This window comes from Amphibalanus amphitrite, unplaced genomic scaffold, assembly GCF_019059575.1.
Source record: "Amphibalanus amphitrite isolate SeventyFive unplaced genomic scaffold, NRLGWU_Aamphi_draft 000230F_arrow, whole genome shotgun sequence".
Classification (NCBI taxonomy): Eukaryota; Metazoa; Arthropoda; class Thecostraca; order Balanomorpha; family Balanidae; genus Amphibalanus; species Amphibalanus amphitrite.
Window position 1 is genome coordinate 138463 of NW_024881725.1, and position 20452 is coordinate 158914.

General features: G+C 49.6%; 1 protein-coding gene across 2 annotated transcripts in view; it reads left to right on the top strand.

Moving 5' to 3' along the window:
• The window catches only part of LOC122385775, a 45989-nt gene that overhangs the window by 2577 nt on the left and 22960 nt on the right, over positions 1-20452 (top strand). For both annotated transcript variants that reach the window (XM_043374267.1, XM_043374268.1), the window contains exons 2-4: positions 9527-9666; positions 12256-12363; positions 13259-13385. In XM_043374267.1, coding sequence (XP_043230202.1) covers positions 9528-9666; positions 12256-12363; positions 13259-13385 — 374 coding nt within the window. In that variant the 5' untranslated portion in view covers position 9527. The remainder of the gene's footprint in view (positions 1-9526; positions 9667-12255; positions 12364-13258; positions 13386-20452) is intronic.

Sequence of the window (20452 nt, forward strand, 5' to 3'; positions counted from 1 at the left end):
AGGCTCAGATTAACCTTGAATGAATGCAGTTTGATCGGTTGACCTTATCACCTTAACCGAATTTGAATTCAGGCTTTATTGAGCTTACGTAAGCCACAGGCTCATAAATTATACAAAAATAACGCAAAGCTCAAAATGGCAAAATTTATCACATCTTTTTGTGCAAATGGTGAAATGGGTTCCAGGATGATCATGACTTGTTTTAGCCCATCTCGTTTGGTTTAACGGGTTCCGCCCAGTTCGCGACATCGAACAGTTACGACGCTGATATTACTAACGATCGAACGGCTCACCGCATGCACCAACACGGTTAGCCGATGTTTAACAGGGTAGTTACGAGCCCCGCCGTGATGGGTTCCCCTCCAATCGCGGCAGATTCAGCCCTGAAGTGGGTCGCCGACGTCCCGTCCCCGGACTCTCAGCGGGGGAGAGACTGGGCTGACTGAGTCGCTGCAGTGGCCGCCTTCCTGCAGAGTCGTCACGCCCGGGTGATCTGACAGAGGGCTGTCTAAATCGGGACCTCCCCCTGCGGGACAGCTGCGGGCCGGAAACTGCCGCCATTTGGGGTGTGCCGCCTCTCCCCGAGATGGGAGCAAATGTTGCAGCTGGAGTGGCATGGGTTAGCCATCTGTCTTAAAGTACACCGGTTCGTGATTGTATTGATTTGCAGAGACCAGCCTCATACTAATGCAGTGGGATTCCCGGCAGTTTAGAGGCGCAACAGAAATACGATCGGTCATGGCCTTTTCTTAGTCTTGTTTCAGCCCCTAAGCTGATCACTTTTTGCTAAATCATGCAAAAAGTGAGCATGCAACCAAAATCGCGTTGTTCAACAAATAACATACAAACAAAATCTCGCCGCATGACCTGAAGGCTGAATGAAGCCCTTCGCGCCCAACAAGTTATTCCTTTCCCTTTTGCAGATCTCAAGATGTCCGATATTTCAAAGTCTGTCGTCAATCAATTTTAATCTTCCCTATTTCCTGTCGATCTCTGACTCATGAGGGAAGCACTTGCCTTTACAAATTCCCGACATCGGCACCATGAATAAAACACGGCGTCGACCAACCGAGTCGGGTGCAATTCCCGTTATCACAGCCCTGTCGCTGATCGGAATCGACCTAACGATAACCCTCGCCGGTGGGGGAAGCCTCCTTCCGTATACCAACGCTGTGATTGGTTGTGGCCGCAGCTAAGTAGCGAATACCTGCTGGGGCTGGAACGGCGTTTGGTTTCAGCATGCCCTTCCAGTGATGTCCGGAATTATCCGTACCGAGTCGATTTGGTGAATCGATAGACTCACAGAATGTCGGATCGATCGACAGCTCGTAAAACGGTGGATTCCGGGCTGCCGTGCACTTTGTCAGCTGTAATGGCTGCGCGATCGAATTGCCGGTTGTGACAGGGTTCAATCGTTAAGATGAACAACTCCATTTGCTAAGCGTACAGCCAATTCACAAACCTGTTCATTGGACGTTGTATAAAACAAACATGTTATGAAAAAACATCAACAGCTTTTTCCATGGCTCTGTTCATAAAACATATTGTCTAGATTTCCAGTACTGATTTCTCTGGCGTATTGTTTTACCAGCAGCCTGCAGGTCGCTGACTCAATCATCTGTGCTGTGCGCTACTGCTGTGCGCTGATGCGAGTATCTGTCTCCCTCATGTCCACGTCCCGCGCCACACCGCTGCGGTGTCTACGTCCCTCGTATCATTGTCCCGCCCCACACCGCTCACGGTTCGTCGGAAGGTCATCTCAGGCTCAAAAGAAACGATGTATACCATTCGAAAGCTTACGGTGAGCTGAATCCAAAAATGTATTTTTTATCAAAATCGATCGATGGCCTTTTTTGAAAATTGCGTTTTTGTAAAAACTTAATAATCTTTTATTCAACGGGCTGTCCCGGACATTCTTGAAAACATAAACATGTATTTTTGAGTTCCAGTGAAAGCTGAACGCCAAAAGAACAATATTTAGCGAAGCAATATTTCCAAACATTAATATGCGTCTCCCACAGCCGAAAATAAGGCGCAATCACACAGCTCAGTGTCACGATGGACCAAAGTCAGCCACACATAAGCGTGAAATGACCCTTATCGACTCGCAGACCCGGCGCTCTCGGCCCGCCTGACCGGCCACGGAAAGAGCGTTCGGCTCTCGTTCTACTAAACAAATGTCAAAGTTGTCAGTTTAACTGTCCACATCGCTATTAAAGCTATTCAGGATACCTGTGAAGAAAATTCATTGTTCTGTCGTCTTCACATCATGCATTAATTCGCATCTGTTCATGTCTACTTTGCTCAATTGAGCTTGGTATCATGCCCATATAAGGAAAATTGGCCGCGCTGAAATGTCAGAGGCTGCACCGGCCTCAGGTCGGGTGGAGTGGGGGTAGCGCCCGGCGGGGCAGGGTAACCTTTGACCGGTCGCACGGCCGAGCAGCTGTCACCAGTACAGCCTCTGACAGTGAAACCCCGCTCACTTCCCCTGCGCGGGCTCTGATCGCAGCTGGATGGAACAAAACATGTATAAGAAAAATGTAAATTAAAGCATGTTGTAAATCAAGCAGAACAATGAATTTTCTTCACAGGTATCCTGAGTAACTTTAATAGCGATGTGGACAGTTAAAGTGGCAAATATTACAATTGTTTAGTAGAACGAAAGCCGAACGTTCTTTCCGTGGCCGGTCAGGCGGGCCGAGAGCGCCGGGTCTGCGAGTCGATAAGGGTCATTTCACGCTTCTGTGTGGCTGACTTTGGTCCATCGTGACACTGAGATGTGTGATTGCGCCTTATTGTCGGCTGTGGGAGACGCATATTAATGTTTGGAAATATTGCTTCGCTAAATATTGTTCTTTTGGCGTTCAGCTTTCACTGGAACTCAAAAATACATGTTTATGTTTTCAAGAATGTCCGGGACAGCCCGCTGAATAAAAGATTATTAAGTTTTTACAAAAACGCAATTTTCAAAAAAGGCCATCGATCGATTTTGATAAAAAATACATTTTTGGATTCAGCTCACTGTCAGCTTTCAAATGGTATATACCGTTTCTTTTGAGCCTGAGATGACCTTCCGACGAACCGTGCGCTCGCGTGTCTGTCTCTCCCGTGTCCGTGTCTGCGTCCCCCGTGTCCATGTCGCGCCCCACAACGCTGCGGTTTCCGTCTCTCTCTCTCTCTCTCTCTCTCTCTCTCTCTCTCTCTCTCTCTCTCTCTCTCTCTCTCTCTCTCTCTCTCTCTCTCTCTCTCTCTCTCTCTCTCTCTCTCTCTCTCTCTCTCTCTCTCTCTCTCTCTCTCTCTCTCTCTCCCGTGTCTATGTCTGCGTCCCCCGTGTCCATGTCGCGCCCCACACCACTCGGATGTCACCCTGCCAATCTCAGTTAGCCAGCGCCCTAATGGCGGTCGAGAGAGACGCCACTTCTTGTTAGGAGCTATCCGGGGAGTGCGGGAAGACCTGTCCTGGGGGAGGGGGGGGGGGGGCTGCCAACCGACCGCCAGGTGCTTCTTGCGGGAGGGGTAGAAGGTAGAACACCTGTGGGAAAAGACAGTGAATACGTAATGATAAAGCCGAGGGAAAGTTGTGGTTAGAGTTGTTGAAACAGTGCTAATTTCAGGAAAGTACCTTCATTCCGAGTGAGCATACTTCATAGGTCATCGAACGACGAATATGTAGTACCTATGGTGAAAAAGAAAGCACAATTCAATGCTGATTCTTTCACATGAACAGAGCACATGAATGAAAACAAGGTAACTGAGTACAGTTTGGGATCCTCAGGGCCTCACTAGTCACTCGCAATGAATTATCATGCAGATAGAAACGTGAAATAGACCACATGATAACTTACACGAATATAATTCAGATGCAGTATAATTCTCAGAATTCTCGGTTATTCTCTTAAAGAGGGCACGTTTGCGGGCCCACATCAATCATGCTGGAAATTGGAAACAGCACCGGACGATAAATTCCAACTGAAACATATCCAGAGGCGAGTGAGAGCTAGGCAATCATAGTCCGAAAACGCCCTGCGAAATAGCCAGCGGAATGAATCTGGGAGGAATCCCATGTTGGAGACAGACGCGCACCTATCGAGGAACGAATTCTGTAAAAAATGATTACAGTGTTCCATCAATGCAATGGGTACCGTATTATGCGTTGCCATATCTGGAACAGATAGTGCAATGGAAATTTACGATGGTAGCACAGATGGGAGTCCATTGCATGAATGGAAAGGTTGCACATCCACATCACATCCATCGTTTTTGGACAGACATATGATTTCTGGCTCGATCATCGTGAAAAAATGTCGATCTAGGCTCACTAGCCGGATAGAATTAAGGATATTAAAAGTATACTTTTCAAGACTGATGTTGGAGTCCATGGTTCAAAGTGCAATACCACTAAGTTTCTGTTGGCTTTCGGCCCATGTCATCTGAGCCATGCATCAACTCAGAAGTAACATCTAATGTGACACAATCTCTTAGACTTTTTCTATTTTTCACCTGCATGACAGGCTCTTTATCACATCATGCATCACCACATCTTCATCATGTCTTCACACTTTCTTCATAAATCTGATAATGTGCATAGAACGACGACAGTTTTCATTCCAAATATTTAGCTTCTCTAACATGTTCCCTCATTTTGTGACCGCCAGAACAAAATCGCCTCAGTCCGGCCGCTCCGTCCGTGGCGCTGATGACCTTGTTCCGCCCATGTCGACCTCGCTGTCACCCATTACTTGTCGTCAAAGCGTAACCACATCACATCAGTGCCGGTGGCCTGGGCCGCGGCCCGGCCTGTCACCGTTGTCAAGCCGCAAACAGCCGTATGAACGCGGACACTGCCGCCCTGCGGCGATCAGCTGGTCTGCAATACATTCCCTCTGCATGGAACCGACCTGGGGGGAGGGTCAGGGGAAGGGGGAGGATCCGGGGGGGGGGGGGGGGCGTACAATGCAGCCTCATGGCACCGGGACACAACAAACCGCCTCTGTGTGATCAATACATGGCACAGGAGTGTCATGAATAGTTGTCCGGTGACGAACCCAAAGTACTGCACGTCACGCTCCACGGGGTAGAAAGAAAACCAAGGTTAGGTCTGAGCGAATCTGTAGAGAGAAATACAATGAGGTAAGTACATAGTTGCAAATGATCTTTATGTGGGTGTTTCGTTCCCTTCAAGGAATAAGGGAGGTGTTTGAAATTTCACGAATAAACGTGATGACATGATGATCACTACATAAGAAGTTTTAGGAGTTCGTTGGTCACCAACACATTTGTATATTCTGGCAAAAGGAAAGTGCCCTTAGAAATGCCAGTCAGCGTTGGGTCCGTCCGAAAGCTTCCGCTAAAGTTCGTCCAGTGCAGAGAGGATTCGTCTATTGCCATTCAGAGCAGGTGAGGGGCGAGTGAAAGGCCTTCCGCCGCGAGAACATCAGTTTCGCGCTGATCATTGGTAGAAGTATTTGAATATCTAAGCTTTTACTCAAATGGATAGTACTTCTAAAGGGTGTATCAAGTCGATACCCACGTCGAAGACATTCCACTAATTCTACAAAATCCGTTCTACTAACTTCAAGCCCTGGCAGAGGACGTCCAGTTATAGCTGCAGTCCTGGTCCGCCCCGGCAGAGGACGTTCAGATATAGCTCCGGTCCCTGTCCTGCAATGTTGACCCACGGGTGACTTAGTGACCGGTGATTAGCGCTAAGGCTACTGTCGGTTACAGCTGGTGACAGCTGGTGACAGCTGGTGATAGGTGGCAGTCAATGGTGACCGCTGATGACTGCCGAGATGACAGCTGGCGGTGACCGGGAAAACGACATCCGATTCCAATAAAAATCATCCAGGATGGTGCCAAGAGCTTTTTAAATAACCTTTTAAATAGGATAACTTTTAGTGAAGGGGCAAGAAAACAGCCCAAACCAAATCAGGCTAAGATTAGGTACGTAACTGTTGCCATTAGTTACACATGCCATTCTATTAGCGCCTTTCTGTGCACTTGGCACTATTCTATCTTCACAAATGTTCGCAACAGTAAACCAACGCGCTCAAGAAATCAACCCGAGTATCTCGTATGCACGTCTCTCGTGGCCCCACGCGGCTCCACGTGTATCCACGTGTCATCGCCAGCAGCTGGGATCACGTGACAGCGGCCCGTGGCAGCCGGAGGCGCAGCGGGCTCAAATTAAACTATCGCTTAGCACTATTAATCATACAGCCAGCGCGGCGGCCCCTGTCGGCCGCTAGCGTTCATTAGAGCCGGAGAGAAACAACAGGAGTCGAGGTGTCGAGCGGTGGGCCCTGATCAGCACCCTGCAGCGCTTTGATCTTGTGCTACTGCGCCGGTATTGTTATGAATGTTTCTGCTTTATTTACAAGGCACCCTAATAAAAATTATGATGCTACGTTCTCCTGCATTGACGAGCTGAACAGTACACATAGCTTAAGAATGAAATTTGCATCTGATTAAAAAATGCAAGAAAGCAGACAATTGAAATTCGTTTATCAGGAAATTGGTGTGCCTACCAGTTTACAGCTGGGACAAGAATCGTGAGAGAAGATGCATGCAAAATACACATGCCAACCGACTCCTCGGCTTAGAAGACTAAATCTCGGAACCGGTACCACGACGTTCTAGCGTTCCACGAACGGCTTTATTTATGCATGGCACGTTGCTACTCGCTGCCTGCTATCGTCGGTCGGCTGAGCATTTCCTCGGTCAGCCGAGGTAGGAGGGCAGCCATGTATCTCCACTTTACAGCCATCGGTAGCCATCTTTGTCAATTAGAGCCCCGGTGAACAAATCGGCACATCGGCCACCGAGCAGATACAATCACTCCTCGGGTGATCCGGTAGTAAAGCAGGTAGCCTGTGTTAAAATCAAGGCCGGAAACTCTCGATAGAGCAGAACACTCTTTATAAATGGAAATATAGTAAAGGCCCAACCCCACCCCACCCCTACACCAAAAACAGTTTCTGCTCAGACACCATGAGTGACTGGCGCAGCTACATTCGTAGTTTAAAAAAAAAAAAACAAACAAACAGGGAACTGTCCTAAATTGCCCAATCAGTGTTCTCTTACACAGTGGCCGCTAAACATATTGAACAAGCGACTGTTATCTCGCATCGCACAGCGATTCGACGGAAACCACAGTCGCCAGCGCGCTGGATGGGCTGCTATGCTGCGCCGCTGAGCAGTGGAGTACAGCGGGTTAGCCTACCTACGAAGGCAAAAAGCCTTCAGCGGACGTGACATTCAGTCTGGAAATGATTCACATCTCAAAGCTAATTTCATCGGTAAGCACTATATTTACCAGAGCAGGAAGTGCGACAGTGTCTTTTCTCTCGTCTCCGGATATTCAGTATCTAGCAAACAGAAAGTAACTTCATTCACTCAGCCGGCCAATGCTTTGCGGCATCCGCAGTGTCCTGCGATTGCCGCAGCGTCCTATGATTTTCCGCAGAGTCCTATGATCGCCGCAGTGTCCTGCAGTGCCCGCAGCCGGCGGTAACTGCCGCAGCTCTGTTCTGCCGTCGTCCAGCCGCAGTCATTCCACTGTCAGCCCCATTGCGGCCCGTTCCGCCGAAATTCAACGGGCCGTGAGGACGACGCGTCGGTGTCGGCGGGGCGGGTGGCCGACGGACTGGCGGGGGTCGGGTCTGTGACCGGAGGTTCGCAGCGCACCGCCGGCGGATCCACGCCCGTTTGGCCCCCGCGGTACTCCGATAAGGAGCCGCCGTTTCATGGAAGGAGATCCGAGTGTGGGCCGGTCGGTCGGTCTGAAATGATGGAGGGCGAGTACCCGCACTGATGCGGGCCCGTCTGTCGGCCTGCGGGCACCGATACCGGCCGTATGGCTGCCGGATTGGCCGCTGGCGTCCTACCGAGAACGATTGATGGCGTTCGAGGAACTCGAGCAGCGCACTCCGCCGCGGGCGGGGGCGGCAAACAGGCTGCTCGACTGGCGTGATTTACTCTGAGCTAAATGCTTTCACGAAGCGTTGAAGCACAACCCGCGACCGCCTGGGGGGTCGGATCCGACCCCCCTCCGTTTTTCTTGAATAACTTATGAACAGCTTACGCTATCGACTTGAAACTTGGCATAGCTTCTCCCCCATCAAATTGACGTCTCCTGTGCAATTCTTAAGAAAAAATTTCCAATTATTTTTTAGATATATCGATTTTAGTGACGTAACTACATGGCGTTTTCAGTCAAAAAGTGGTAAATGTTTAAAAAATCGCCAAAAATCAGGGTTTGAAGCAAATTGCAAATTAAGGACATGAAAAGACGCAACTCAACGAGTTCTTTAAAATGGCTATCTCGGATTTTCCATAAAATGCGTTTTTCACCCCTAAAAATTCAAAAAACTATATTTTTTGGAAAACAGCTAACAAAATCCAAAATTTTGAGAATTTCCAAAAACCGGAATATATGTTATAAAGCTCTATTAGAACATTAGATGTCCCAAATTTCAATTTTCTATCTTGATTGTTGACCCCCAAATTGTAAAAAAATAGCTCCAACATGCATAGGGCATGGTGACGTCATAAGCATTTTCGTGAATTAGAGGCACTTCTGAACATCGCATGTGAAAACAAATGGCACCACTAGATTCCTGGGACAAAGCTCGTCTAGAAAAGTGCATTTTTATGTCAAAAATAAAAAGTTGAAAAATTGACCTTTTTTCTTAGCCCTCGTTTAGTTATGTATGGTATAAACGATTTTTTATGCTTTAAATGCACACTTATCACCAGCACAGTTACTTGGGGTCACATATAACCATTACCATCGGATTCGGCGTGAAAAATAAGCCATAAAACATGTGTCGCACGCCCATGTAGCAGAAAGTGAAAACCATGACCTTTCGTGACCTGACCTAACCTTGACCCGTACTTAGTATGACCCCTATACGCACATGGTACCTTCACTAGGTCTTTGAGGTCATTTTTGGTGAGTTTCGAGCAGCAGCTGTCGATTCCGCTGTCCGTAAGCCTAATCATGCAAAACCCCAGAATTTGACCTTTGACCTGACCTTGACCCGAAAGTTGACCTCAATCTTAAAATCTTAAGAGTGCTTTGGGAAGGTCTCGTAGAGACCTTTCGAACGCCGCCTCGCGGGGCTCGATACGACCATTGGTTCTCGAGATATCAGGGGGGGGGGGGGGGTCGGATCTGACCCCCCCCCCCCCAGGCTGTCGTGGGTACGGAAATAGCCCAGGCGATGCCGGGTTAAGCCTACATTGTGCGATGCTGTAGGTGGCAAATCCCCGGGGCTCAGTCTGTAGGGAAGAGAGTGCAGGCAAATTCATAATTATGCAGTTCATTTATTGCTTAGTACTAAAACATCTTTGCAGATCCAAACCTCCATCAATTTTTGTCCGCAATTTCAGAACATAGGCACTCCTCTTTGCTCTTAGTAAACAAAATAACTGGAAACACTTGAACAACAGAGAGCAAACGTCATGCCACTAGCAACTACTGATAGATTTCTAACAAATGTCTCCACTTCTTCTATTTCAGGATGATCAAAGTTGGTAACCAGACCAACTCACAGGACCCGCAGGCGGTCAACTCCCGAGTGTTTGTGGGAAATCTAAACACCTTCCAGGCGACGAAAACGGATGTGGAACGACTCTTCCAGCGCTATGGACGCATTGCAGGTGAGTGAATGGCTTATGGGCGCCATAACTACATGCATGTTCTACCTCTATGGCTGTTGGGATGGCAGGGGAATAATGGCCAATTGCATATCTGAGCAGCAACTGGGAGAACAGGGCTCGTATTCGGGAGCTTAATTAACTGTTCGGATATTGTATCCGACTGGTAGTGAGAGTTCACATCACATAGAACAGGTTAAACACTTTGTGCGCTCTCCTAAGGCTGCCCCGATCAGGGGTAAGTTTGTGGCGAAGCGAAAAGACGAGCAAAGTTCTGACCTTCCTCGAAGAGGCCTAGCCTGGAATGGCTCATCACCGTGCAGGTTCAACTTTCGATAAATTTGATGCTTGGTAGACAGTTTGCACTTTACTGTTTTTACCAGTCAAAAACGTTGTTAAACTTTGCTGAAGATAGCCCAAACAACAAGTAAAATTAAGTCACATACGAGGGTCAATTGTGCCGTAACAATTCACCTCACCAGTATATGTCGCTCGACAGAAGCTGTTCAAACAGCGTTGTGTCGGCTGTCGTTCATCCCATCCGGTTGTCGTTTGACATCCATTCTGTCCTGCTCATCTGTTCTGTGGTATTTCGGCAGCGTGCTCAGTTGCGCAGTCCCTTTGGGTCGTAGTTCGGGGGCCGTTTAGCGCTGCTCGCGGTGGACTGAGTGTGCCGGGGGGCGGTCGGAATGCAGCGCTCAGCATTCATGACGGGTCGCCGCGGACGGTCTAACCGGCGGCCGGTCAGCGGGACCCGGGGGGCGATCAATAACCGAACGGACGGACCGACCCCACCCGGTACACACCCGGGCTAACGGGTAAACAGGGAACCGACTCATCCGACCCTTCGTACTCTCTGCCCCGCCCAGGCGGTACGCTGCAGACATCACGGACAAAGTAAGCCGTCTGAGCCACTAAACCAATCACTTCTTCACTGAGAACAAAGCCGAATGAATCATGCTGAGCATGTCCTAAGGTGTTGCTATGGGTAAAAATATATTACAATTCATTCACTCTGATAGTTATACATCACCATGTGTTTCACTTGAATTTCCCGTTTTAAATGCACTATCCATACAAAAGAGTCAGTCAATAAACGGCAAATAGCCCGCTCCAAACACAAAGGGTGGCTCGTCTCGGACTGACTGAGATGGCGCCTCCGGTCCGGCCGGGGACAGACTCGAGTTCTCGGTATCAGTATGGTGCTCAGCTCGGTTTGGGTGGCGAGGTGTAAATGTTGAGACTCGGCGCAGACCTGCTCGGGAACACCTGCCGCGGATGGAGGACCGTTGACACATGCACGGCGCCACCCAAACAGAGGGGTGAATGAGTCAATTCCGCCGCCTCAGGGCGCACGCCGGAGAAACGTCATCCGGAAACTGAAGTGTGGAGTTTGATCAACAAGCGATCATGAGTAAACAGTCAGTCGAATATGATCATCACAGTGGCAAGTACAGTGAAAAAGAAAGACAATCGAAGGCAAAGGCTTTACATGATCACGACACTACACTGTAAAAACCCATGTCAAAAACCAGCACCCTGTACCTGCTTATTTTAAGCAGGCTAACTGGGTGCTAAATTTTAGCACCCTTTTCGAAAAATAGCTCCCTGTGCCGGCTTATTTTAAGCACCCTAAATGGTTGCAGCCATTTAGGGTGCTTAAAATAAGCCGGCACAGGGAGCTATTTTTCGAAAAGGGTGCTAAAATATAGTACCCATTTAGCCTGCTTAAAATAAGCAGGTATAGGGTGCTGGTTTTTGACATGGGTGCTAAACTTTTTTACAGTGTATAGCTGAATGCCAATATTTCGCCTTGTATAATAGTCCCCTTTTTTGTCTGTTCTGGCTATGCGTATTATGCAATGTGCAACTGCATTGTGCAGCATACATATTGCATACCTGGCTCTACCCTAGACTTGCACCTAGCAGGAATGCCCCAGTTGCTGGTAGACAAAATCGACCCGAACAGTCGCCATGCACCAACTGCAAGTGCTTTACCAGTGACAGTCGATTCTAACAAAAGATTCATAAAGCGGTGACGTCAGCCGGCAATGCCATCAGCCGCCGTTGGAAGGAATGCCGGTCCATAAAGACGGCGCCTGCAGACGGTGTCCTGTACGACCTGACGTCATTATGACGTCATCCGACGTCATTATGACGTCATCTACGGCACGCCGTCAGCTGTCAGCGGGGCGGGACGGGGACGGCGGAGGCGGGGTCTCCGTCGTTTAGCTGTGACACCCGACGGTGGTGGTATGCCGGGGGCGAAAAACGGCCCGCGGCCGCGCCGGCTGTCCGCCCCTAACGAAACGGTAAACCGGCGCCGCGCATGACCCGGGAACAAACTAAATCGGACACGAAGTAAGAGCTCATGACGCGATACTGCCTCAATGTCAAGGTTCAGGCAATATGTAAATGGCTGGAATTATAAGCGCATCATCAAGAGGATGACGAACGCTTTTGAACATGCCCTGTATCACCTTGTTTGACATTTCATTGACATTGCCAAGATGGTTCAATGATCTAAAGCTGAGTTCAGTTACTTCACAGAGTTATGTGAATGTCTGACGAGATGTATTTCTCCTTTCCCAGGAATCTCGATGCACAAAGGGTTCGCGTTTATTCAGTTTACGAACCCGTTTGACGCCCGCTCCGCCTGTATGGGGGAGGACGCACGCAGCATATTCGGTCAGGTGCTCGGTAAGTAGACAATGGAAAACCTCACCTTGCAACGGCACAATCCTTCAGTTCCATGCATTAGCCATGGCGTGTGTTATTTTCGCTGAGCATGAGCCTGAGATGTGATCTAATGCACATTCTTTTAGCATTTCCTTCCCGGCGATTCTCTGGCTCTGATGTGGTTGAGCGTTCCCTCAGCTTTCGCGACGGACGGAAGTTTTACATCGGCGTGTGCCTGACAGATTCCTTTGTCTTTCTTCCCTTATGAAAGACGTTATGTTTCATTTCATCACGGACAGCTCTCTTTATGACACATCTCATTGGGCCAGCTACATAAAGACTGCCCTCCGACTATCTCCCTGCAGTCCGAATGAGCCCTAGGACCTCCTATTTCCGACAGAAAATCCCCGAATGACCGCACGTCTGCGAGAAAGGGCCAGAAAACGACCCGACGACAGTGTTAGCCTTTCCGCAGACGTGGCTCGCTGAAGCCGACTCAAAGCCATCTTGCTGGTGCCTTAGGTTTTGACACATGTCTGTAAAATCGAGGAACTGTTCAGGTCACGTTTTCACATTGTGGTAATACATTTCCAATTTTCTCCATGAATTCAGTTGGTTGATTTTATGACTTGGAGCTCAGTGGCATCATTAAGCCATAAATCACAATTATCGATCCGGATCAAATTTAGAACGACCTTGAACATAAGTTCCACTCTCATCTGATCACCTTCTCGGCATTTCAATACTGTTAGACTCGATCAGCAGCTCCTTTTCCAATCAGCGATACTATAGGTATGTAAGCATGCTTCGAGAGGATGTAAATTGTAACCTCATGCTACACTGAAAATCCATGCATGCCGATCGCTGTCGGATTAAAGTGATAAATCTTGCCTGGCTCTCATTTTTTTTCCGGCAGATGTTAACATGGTAGCAGAACCGAAGCCTGCTCAGACTGGACGAAAAAGGCAACAGCAGCAACAACAGAAGCATCAACAGCAGCAGCAGCAGCAACAACAAAATGTGATACAGACGGCCAATGACTGGTGAGTGCAATCTGGTACAGAGGGAGAGGCTCTGTCCCACTGTAATAAATTGTGTGAACCCTACAAAAAAAAAAAAACGAAAAGAAAAGAGTGGTTCGAGCCTCAGTGTCAGTGGTAAGGGTTTGCGAATATGGTTGACGCGCATATAGGGATGTTAATCAAATTAATTGGCAAGATTTCATAATTCATATACAATAAAATGGGATAATAACTTTCAAGGAATTTATTCCGGCAAAAGGAGTCAATAACATTGGACTCAATCCCATCAAGCTATGTAGTAAGAGGAAAACAGCACGGGTTTTCGCACAGCAGACACGCGTCAGTCGAAAACCAAAATCAAACATCTTCTTTTCATTTCTCCTCTTTATCCCTGAGGTGTTTCTTCAGTTAACCTATTCAGCATAAGCGGGTTAACTCACTTCCAGCGTAATTAACACGATAAGCCGAGACAACACGAAACAAGATCACCGCATCTTCCCATTCCGCCAATCAGCTACTCCGGAAACGAAGTGGCCGTGGCGCCGGAAGCGCGCGGCGGCGCCACTTCCGGCGACGACGGCGCGGGTTTCCGCTGGGTTTCCGGCGGCGGCAGAAGGTGTCAGCCGCGGGATGTCGGCGAGCGGTGGGGCGTTACCGTGGGTGGGCCGGGGGGGGGGAAGGGTCGGTGCAGGGGCGGGCGCTGTCTTCTGGCTCCGTATCTCCGGCTGGTGTGGGGACAGAAACGTGATGGGGCAACTGTCGGGGCGCAGCAGCTAAGGTGGCTTACACTGGAGAGTGATTTGGGTGGCTGGTATCGCTTTTTTATGAAATTATGTTACATGTAGCCGGTTCATTTGTGATGCATATTCTTACAAGCACGCGGATTTCCTAGATAGGCTGCTCAGCCACTACAGTACATGTATGATTTATTTTGTTGAACTTTCTAGTCGTTCAAACATACAACGATGAAAGAAAATATCATGCATCATAAATAGCACTTAGCTTGCTTCTCTGGCTGCAGCAGTACAAGTTTTGGAGTTTCTCTAGAGGATTTTAGCGCAGTTCCATAGAGAGCTCGGCTGTGTTGTATCATTTATTTCACATGGGTCCTGAGGACGGCAGCATTTTCCGGACGCTGTTTCATTTCGGACCTCAATCTGAGAGAATCGATATCCGCCGGCCGGGTTTGGTTTCGACAACTTTTTCTCGCCGCGCCGCGCTTGTCCGGATGGGGCCGAGTGACTGGCCGATTTATTTAGGCCGTCCGGCTCTGCAGGGCCGACGATTTAGAACGAGCCCTCGGAGCCGGGAGACGAGGCGTTCGCTCGGAAAACCCGACACTAATGCTAAATTTCACAGCCGGGCTGTGTGCGGCGGTCTGAGTTCTGACCGGGTGTCTCTCCCCGGGAGCTGGAACAGGACGCCGTAGAGCTCACTCAGGGGTTGCGATGTGATTTTTGTAAGGTATCTTTTTTTAATTTCTGAAATAATTGTTTGGTTTGGAATTTGGATATATGTTCAGCTTAACTGATTTTTTTCAATCTCGTTCATCCTTCCAGCGCCGTCAGGTCTGGAATCCATGGATGCTTCCATTGTCTAATAATAATGTCCACCTCGGCATGCATGGCTTTTTGTAGTTAAAGTTTTTATAACCGAAATGACCGAACCATGTATAAAAAACGAGCCTATTAGCTTGACAGTGTAGCCATTACAAAGAAAATAGCTACTGCTACACGTATTACCTAATCAGTGATGTCTATGCTACCAGGAGCACACATATTGCTTATCCAGAACATTTATGGATACGAACAGCCCGAATCGTATCGCGCTATTACATGCGGAATACATTTGTCCTTATTGCACCGCGGGATGCCCTTAGCGTAGGCCGTCCTGTGCCTACTTGCCCGGCCTGGCGGAGAAATATGTCGCACTTCTGCCGAACGACCGGGCCAGGCGGTGCTCTCTGATCTCCATTTGCAGTTAATAGCGCGTAAAGCAGTTGGGGCTAAATGCTCGGGGATAAATAGTGACCAAAGCTCCGCGTTGGCCCATCCGACGGATCAGGACAATGACGCCGCCGAGTTCTGCAAAACGAGCGGGGATTCGAGAAGCCTCTCATGGCAAAGTGCATGTGTCGGTTCTCAATGCTCTGTCGTTGCATACTCCTGAAGAGAGAAGATTTAAGAAGAGTAATGAGACGAAAGGGGAGAGAGAGAGAGAGAGAGAGAGAGAGAGAGAGAGAGAGAGAGAGAGAGAGAAGAAAGAGAGAGAAGAGAGAGAGAGAGAGAGAGAGAGAGAGAGAGAGAGAGAGAGGGAGGGAGGGAGGGAGGGAGGGAGGGAGGGAGGGAGAGAGAGAGATTCGAAGTGAACTATTTTTTATCTCCGGCTGACACATTTGATGGGCTCTGAAAAGGGGATCGAAATGCGTATTTGTAAGCACTGAGCAGTGAGTAGCGGGTATGAGCAAAAATAGGTCTCGCCTCCGTTAAAATCGCTCAGCGCATCTTTCGACTGCATCGCAATAGTTTGCGGGTTAATGATCCGGAAAACAGGTCTGCTGAAACCCTTTTTGCTTTTATGAAGCACTTGGCTGTTTCTCCGCGACGGTTTTACGGCATGTACGCATGCTTTCCCTGTGGTTTTTGCCACGCTGGCAGTTTTATGATGTTGTTTGATCAACACCTCTAAACAGCTCTCCGACACAGCACAGAATTAAATGTCCGGTTTTTGTGCTGTTAGCTGCCCATTAACCGGTATTATGGGCGTCATTCGGGCGCGGGAGGTGACAGAGCTGTCGCCCGTCTGACAGCCGTTATCTGGGGTTCTGTCACACGGGGAGCTGCGGAGAATCTCCTCCCCACGTCTCTCCCATTAGTGGAGTGTCCGCGGTGGCCGGGTGCGGAGCGGAGCTGGTCGGAACTCCCATCTCCTACACCTACTCATGACAGAGCGGTGTGCCTGATTAAAACCCCCGCGGCGTCCGCCGTCCGCGGAGAGCAAAGTTGTCCCCCGGAGACGAGCGGCGCGCTCCCTCCGCCGCCTGATATTTGCAAATGCCGTGAGCGATGAAGGGATTTTGTAAAACTCAAACGGCACTGCATGCTGACGCCTGGGGAAAGTTTTAATCAGGCACCGCCACGACGTCGGTTGTCACGACTGTCTGAAATTGCGGACTCTGTCATGCGCCGTTTCTGGAAATGCACATTTATTCCTAGCGGCACGAAAAGTTTCGCTTCGCTATAAAATATTCCGAACGACCGACAATAACGCAACATTAAAATCACCCGGATCCATGCCAGAATTTATCAGGTATTTTTATCTTTATGGAAGGCTCTAGCCTCTAGAAAATATTTAATGACTTTTTTTTGTGCCATACCAGCCTCCTATCCAAGCATGCTAACATGGGTATGATATTTTTTTCAGCAGAGATTAGATATTTTATTAGGCGTACGAATTACGGTTTTCTTGTCACTTGCAGGCTTTAAGTTACAAGTTATAACAATGCATAATAAAAGCTCAGTTCATTCCATACACCTATCAGACTAATCGCAGCAACGTTCCTGCAGGCTAAGCTGGATGTAATCGGGGACCTTGACGATGCATTCTTTTCTTCTCCACCATCAGAGATGAAGCCCATATGCGTCCATTGTGCTCCCCACATACGCTCCATTTCGGCAGTTGATTGTTGGAGATGGTCTTTGTGCTCTGGCCATTACGCATACTCTTATGCCGGCGGCCTCTTTTGTTGTAATACCCTTTCATAAGCCTTATTCAGTCGGTCCGGGAGCTCGAGCCCGGATGGGTTCCGCCGTTATATAGTTAGCTCCGCTCCCTTTCCTGAGCTGCTCTCTTCAGCTTCCGTGTCTGTGCGACTACAGGCTGGACGTAAGGTTTTTATTGTGTTGAAATGAATATGAGCCTTTTGTTTTAGGCACACTTTTTGTAAAAAAAAATCACGTCAAGCAAAAACATGAAGTTAATATTTTAATGGCAACCTATCTTTGGGATTACTAAGGATTTGTCACTAATGCAATAATGCATCTCGCCTAACTAAATGCAACCATACGCATGAAGACAGCAGTAGGAGCACAAGGGGCACTATACACCCGGGCGCATATCTGACTGGCAGGGGTAGCGGTCTGCAGCTGTTGACGGGTGCACAGGGTCGGCGCGAGGCGCGGCCGCTCGGAGGTCGGCAGACACAACTGGAGCGGCGCTGCTCGGAGGCAACTGTGTTCTATTTTCACAGAGCGTCGCTCGTCGCTTCCCGGTGCCCCAGTGCCAATGTGAACCGACGCCGGCGGCCAAAAACCACCACCGGTCCCTCCCAATAGACACCGCGACGGGAGCTGTGGCTTCGTCTCTCTGTTGAACGTTTCACGTCACTCCGGGGAACGCTTATCAGCGGGAGAAAACACGGCCAGTCTAAACTACTTAGAATGACTCAGTGAAGAAGAGACTCAGTCAATGCAACTGAGAATCCTCCTCTGAAAGGCGTCAACTATTCAATTCATGACGCCTTTAATGGATGAAAGGCTCCTCACTCTCAGATAAGCGTCTCAATCGCCCGGGCAAAGGCTGGTCTTTGGTCCGTTTCTGACTCGCTCCCGCTGGCGCGCGCTGGGTTGTCGCCAGTCTGGGCTGGCCAGAGCAGAGACACGCTCGGTCATCGAGACGGCCGGGTCATTAATTATCGATAGAGCGCGTCACTTTCGCGAGCCACGCGTCACCGCTCGTTACCGCCGCCGCGGGACGGCGAGGGGCGCCAGCGATGGACACTTTGGCTCGGCGCTCTGAATCCGGCCCCCGTCGGGGTCGCTGCTGTCGAGAGCAGAGCATTCGCCGCTCCGTGTTTGTTTTCGCCACCGCCGCCGCTGGCGCTCGCGTTGTGTGCGTGACCTCATAGAAACAGAGAGGCGGCGCGTCAGAATGGCCGCGCGGGTCGTTAGTGCCCAATCACGCGCGGCATAAGTGACGCAGCGAATGGTGCGCGCCGCGCCGGGATTGCCGCTTGCGGGCGGCCGGAATAATTTTAGCCGGTGACTCACGGCCTGTCGGTAGGAGCATCCCGGGAGGGGGGGGGCGGAGGGGGGCTTTGGCACCTGTTGCGGACGATGTTTACACAGGACACTCATCAGCCAGTCGTGGGCTTATCCCGTCACAGCCGCGGCGCACGGCAGTCTGGTGGCGACGTGTCCGCGCCGCATATGGAGCCGCCCCGCCAGAGAGGACGCACTGTGATAGAGGCGTTTGATGAGGTTACGCCACGGCACATGGGAGCGACGACACAGAAGAACGTGACAGAGCGGTCCGAAAAAGCCGCGGACGAAACGCGAGGGGCGGCGCGGGCGTGCGACAAATTGGCGACAGCCACACCACGGGTTTGACGGGCAGTCGCAGATGCGCTGTCACTCAGATATAGCCGATTGATGCGCCAATATAACAACAGCATCAGGGGCCGTGTTATTACAGGTGCGGCCGAGGTGGCCAAAAATAGCCACCAGTTGATATATGGCAACGACAGGCCCTATTATGACCGCGATGGCGGCCGACGTGCTTGCCAAACTGCAGAGGCGCTTCTCGCTCGTGCGAGACCGTTTAAACAGGTGTCATATCTAAGGCATAACTGACGTGAATCGGAGCGTTGCGTTTGTTTGAAAATGTCAACACGATCAGCTGAGTTTGTACAACAAAGCTGTAAACATGACAGTGCGCAGTGTAACCTGAGATCTGCAGGCGGCCCATCAGTCGCCCTTTGCGCTCAGACGGATTCTACTCCGAATGGTGAGGTTAGTTTTGAGTCAGAGTGTAAATATACTGTCAGCCTCAGTTAGCAAAGGTTAGGCTACTTGGTATAGTACATAGCAGCTGAGCTTGTCACACAAGCTCTTCATTTTACGACAGTCGACAGCTCACTGGTTGACTGCGTATATAACACGCATCTGCCTTTCACGCGATCGTGTACAAAGTGCAAACAATCATGCAGTATAAATGTTTGCCTATCATCCCAAAAACAAGTTATCAGCCTATTTAACATGGTTCTGTGATGTTTAAAAAACCTTAAATCTGCCAAAGACTGCCAAACTGATCGTTGTTCGTGCTAAGTGAAGCTCAACTCCACCATTTCATTTCACACGAATACCCCCAGTCGTCTTATTCCTCAAATCTCAACCTGGGACTCCTGGATGCTGCGGCTACCGTTTAAATTTTCGTAATTAACGCCCGGCCGGTGCCGGTTTTCAGAATTAATCGTGTCGCTGTCCTGGAGCTAATCCGATCCCGGAAATTAACCACTGACAAAGTGTCCATGGCAGAAAAGTCATTAGCGCATTAGTCCGCACGAACCGTTTAGAGTCATCCTAACATGAACGACACGCTATTCTCAGAACATTACCGGTCCAGAATGGCTTTAACCACCACCGTGGCAATAGCACACGTATCGGACGTCAAAAGCAGCGAATTCCTCACAAGTCTTCCATTGCCACTATCATAAGACGACGGCACGGATCCAGCCTGGCCATCAGGGGAGAGTGACTCGCGGTCCGGCCGTGAGCCGCAGACCCGGAGAACAGAGGAAGGACACCGCGGTGTCGCCACTAATCCTGCGGTCGTAATCAGGCGTCCAATTAATTAGAACTGGTGTCGGCGCGAGATAGAACAGGACGACAGTGGCGGCGCGGTACCGCTACTGATGACGGCGCGCTGATGGGCCCGGGCAGTGGTGCAGTGGTGAGAGCGGCAGTGGTGATGGTGGGAGGAGTGGTGACTGGTGAGAGGGTGGTAGAGAGGGGTAGCGACAGGGATGATGATGGGGACAGTCAACAAGATTGTTAGTAGGTTGAAACGGCCGACTTCACTCAGTTACCGCGTATACATGAGTAAAATCAATATTAATTCCCTGCAGAGCTGCACCGGAATTGTCAATTCAAAATCCGTTCGTAAAGTGCATTTACTTTCTCACGTATTTGTGGTTTGTGACTGAAAGTGTTGATGACGGGTATGGTGTGATGAACAGGATGATGACAGCCAGTGGTGACTAGTGACAGGCGTACTGATGGTGACGCAGATTGGTGAAGGTGGTGACAGAG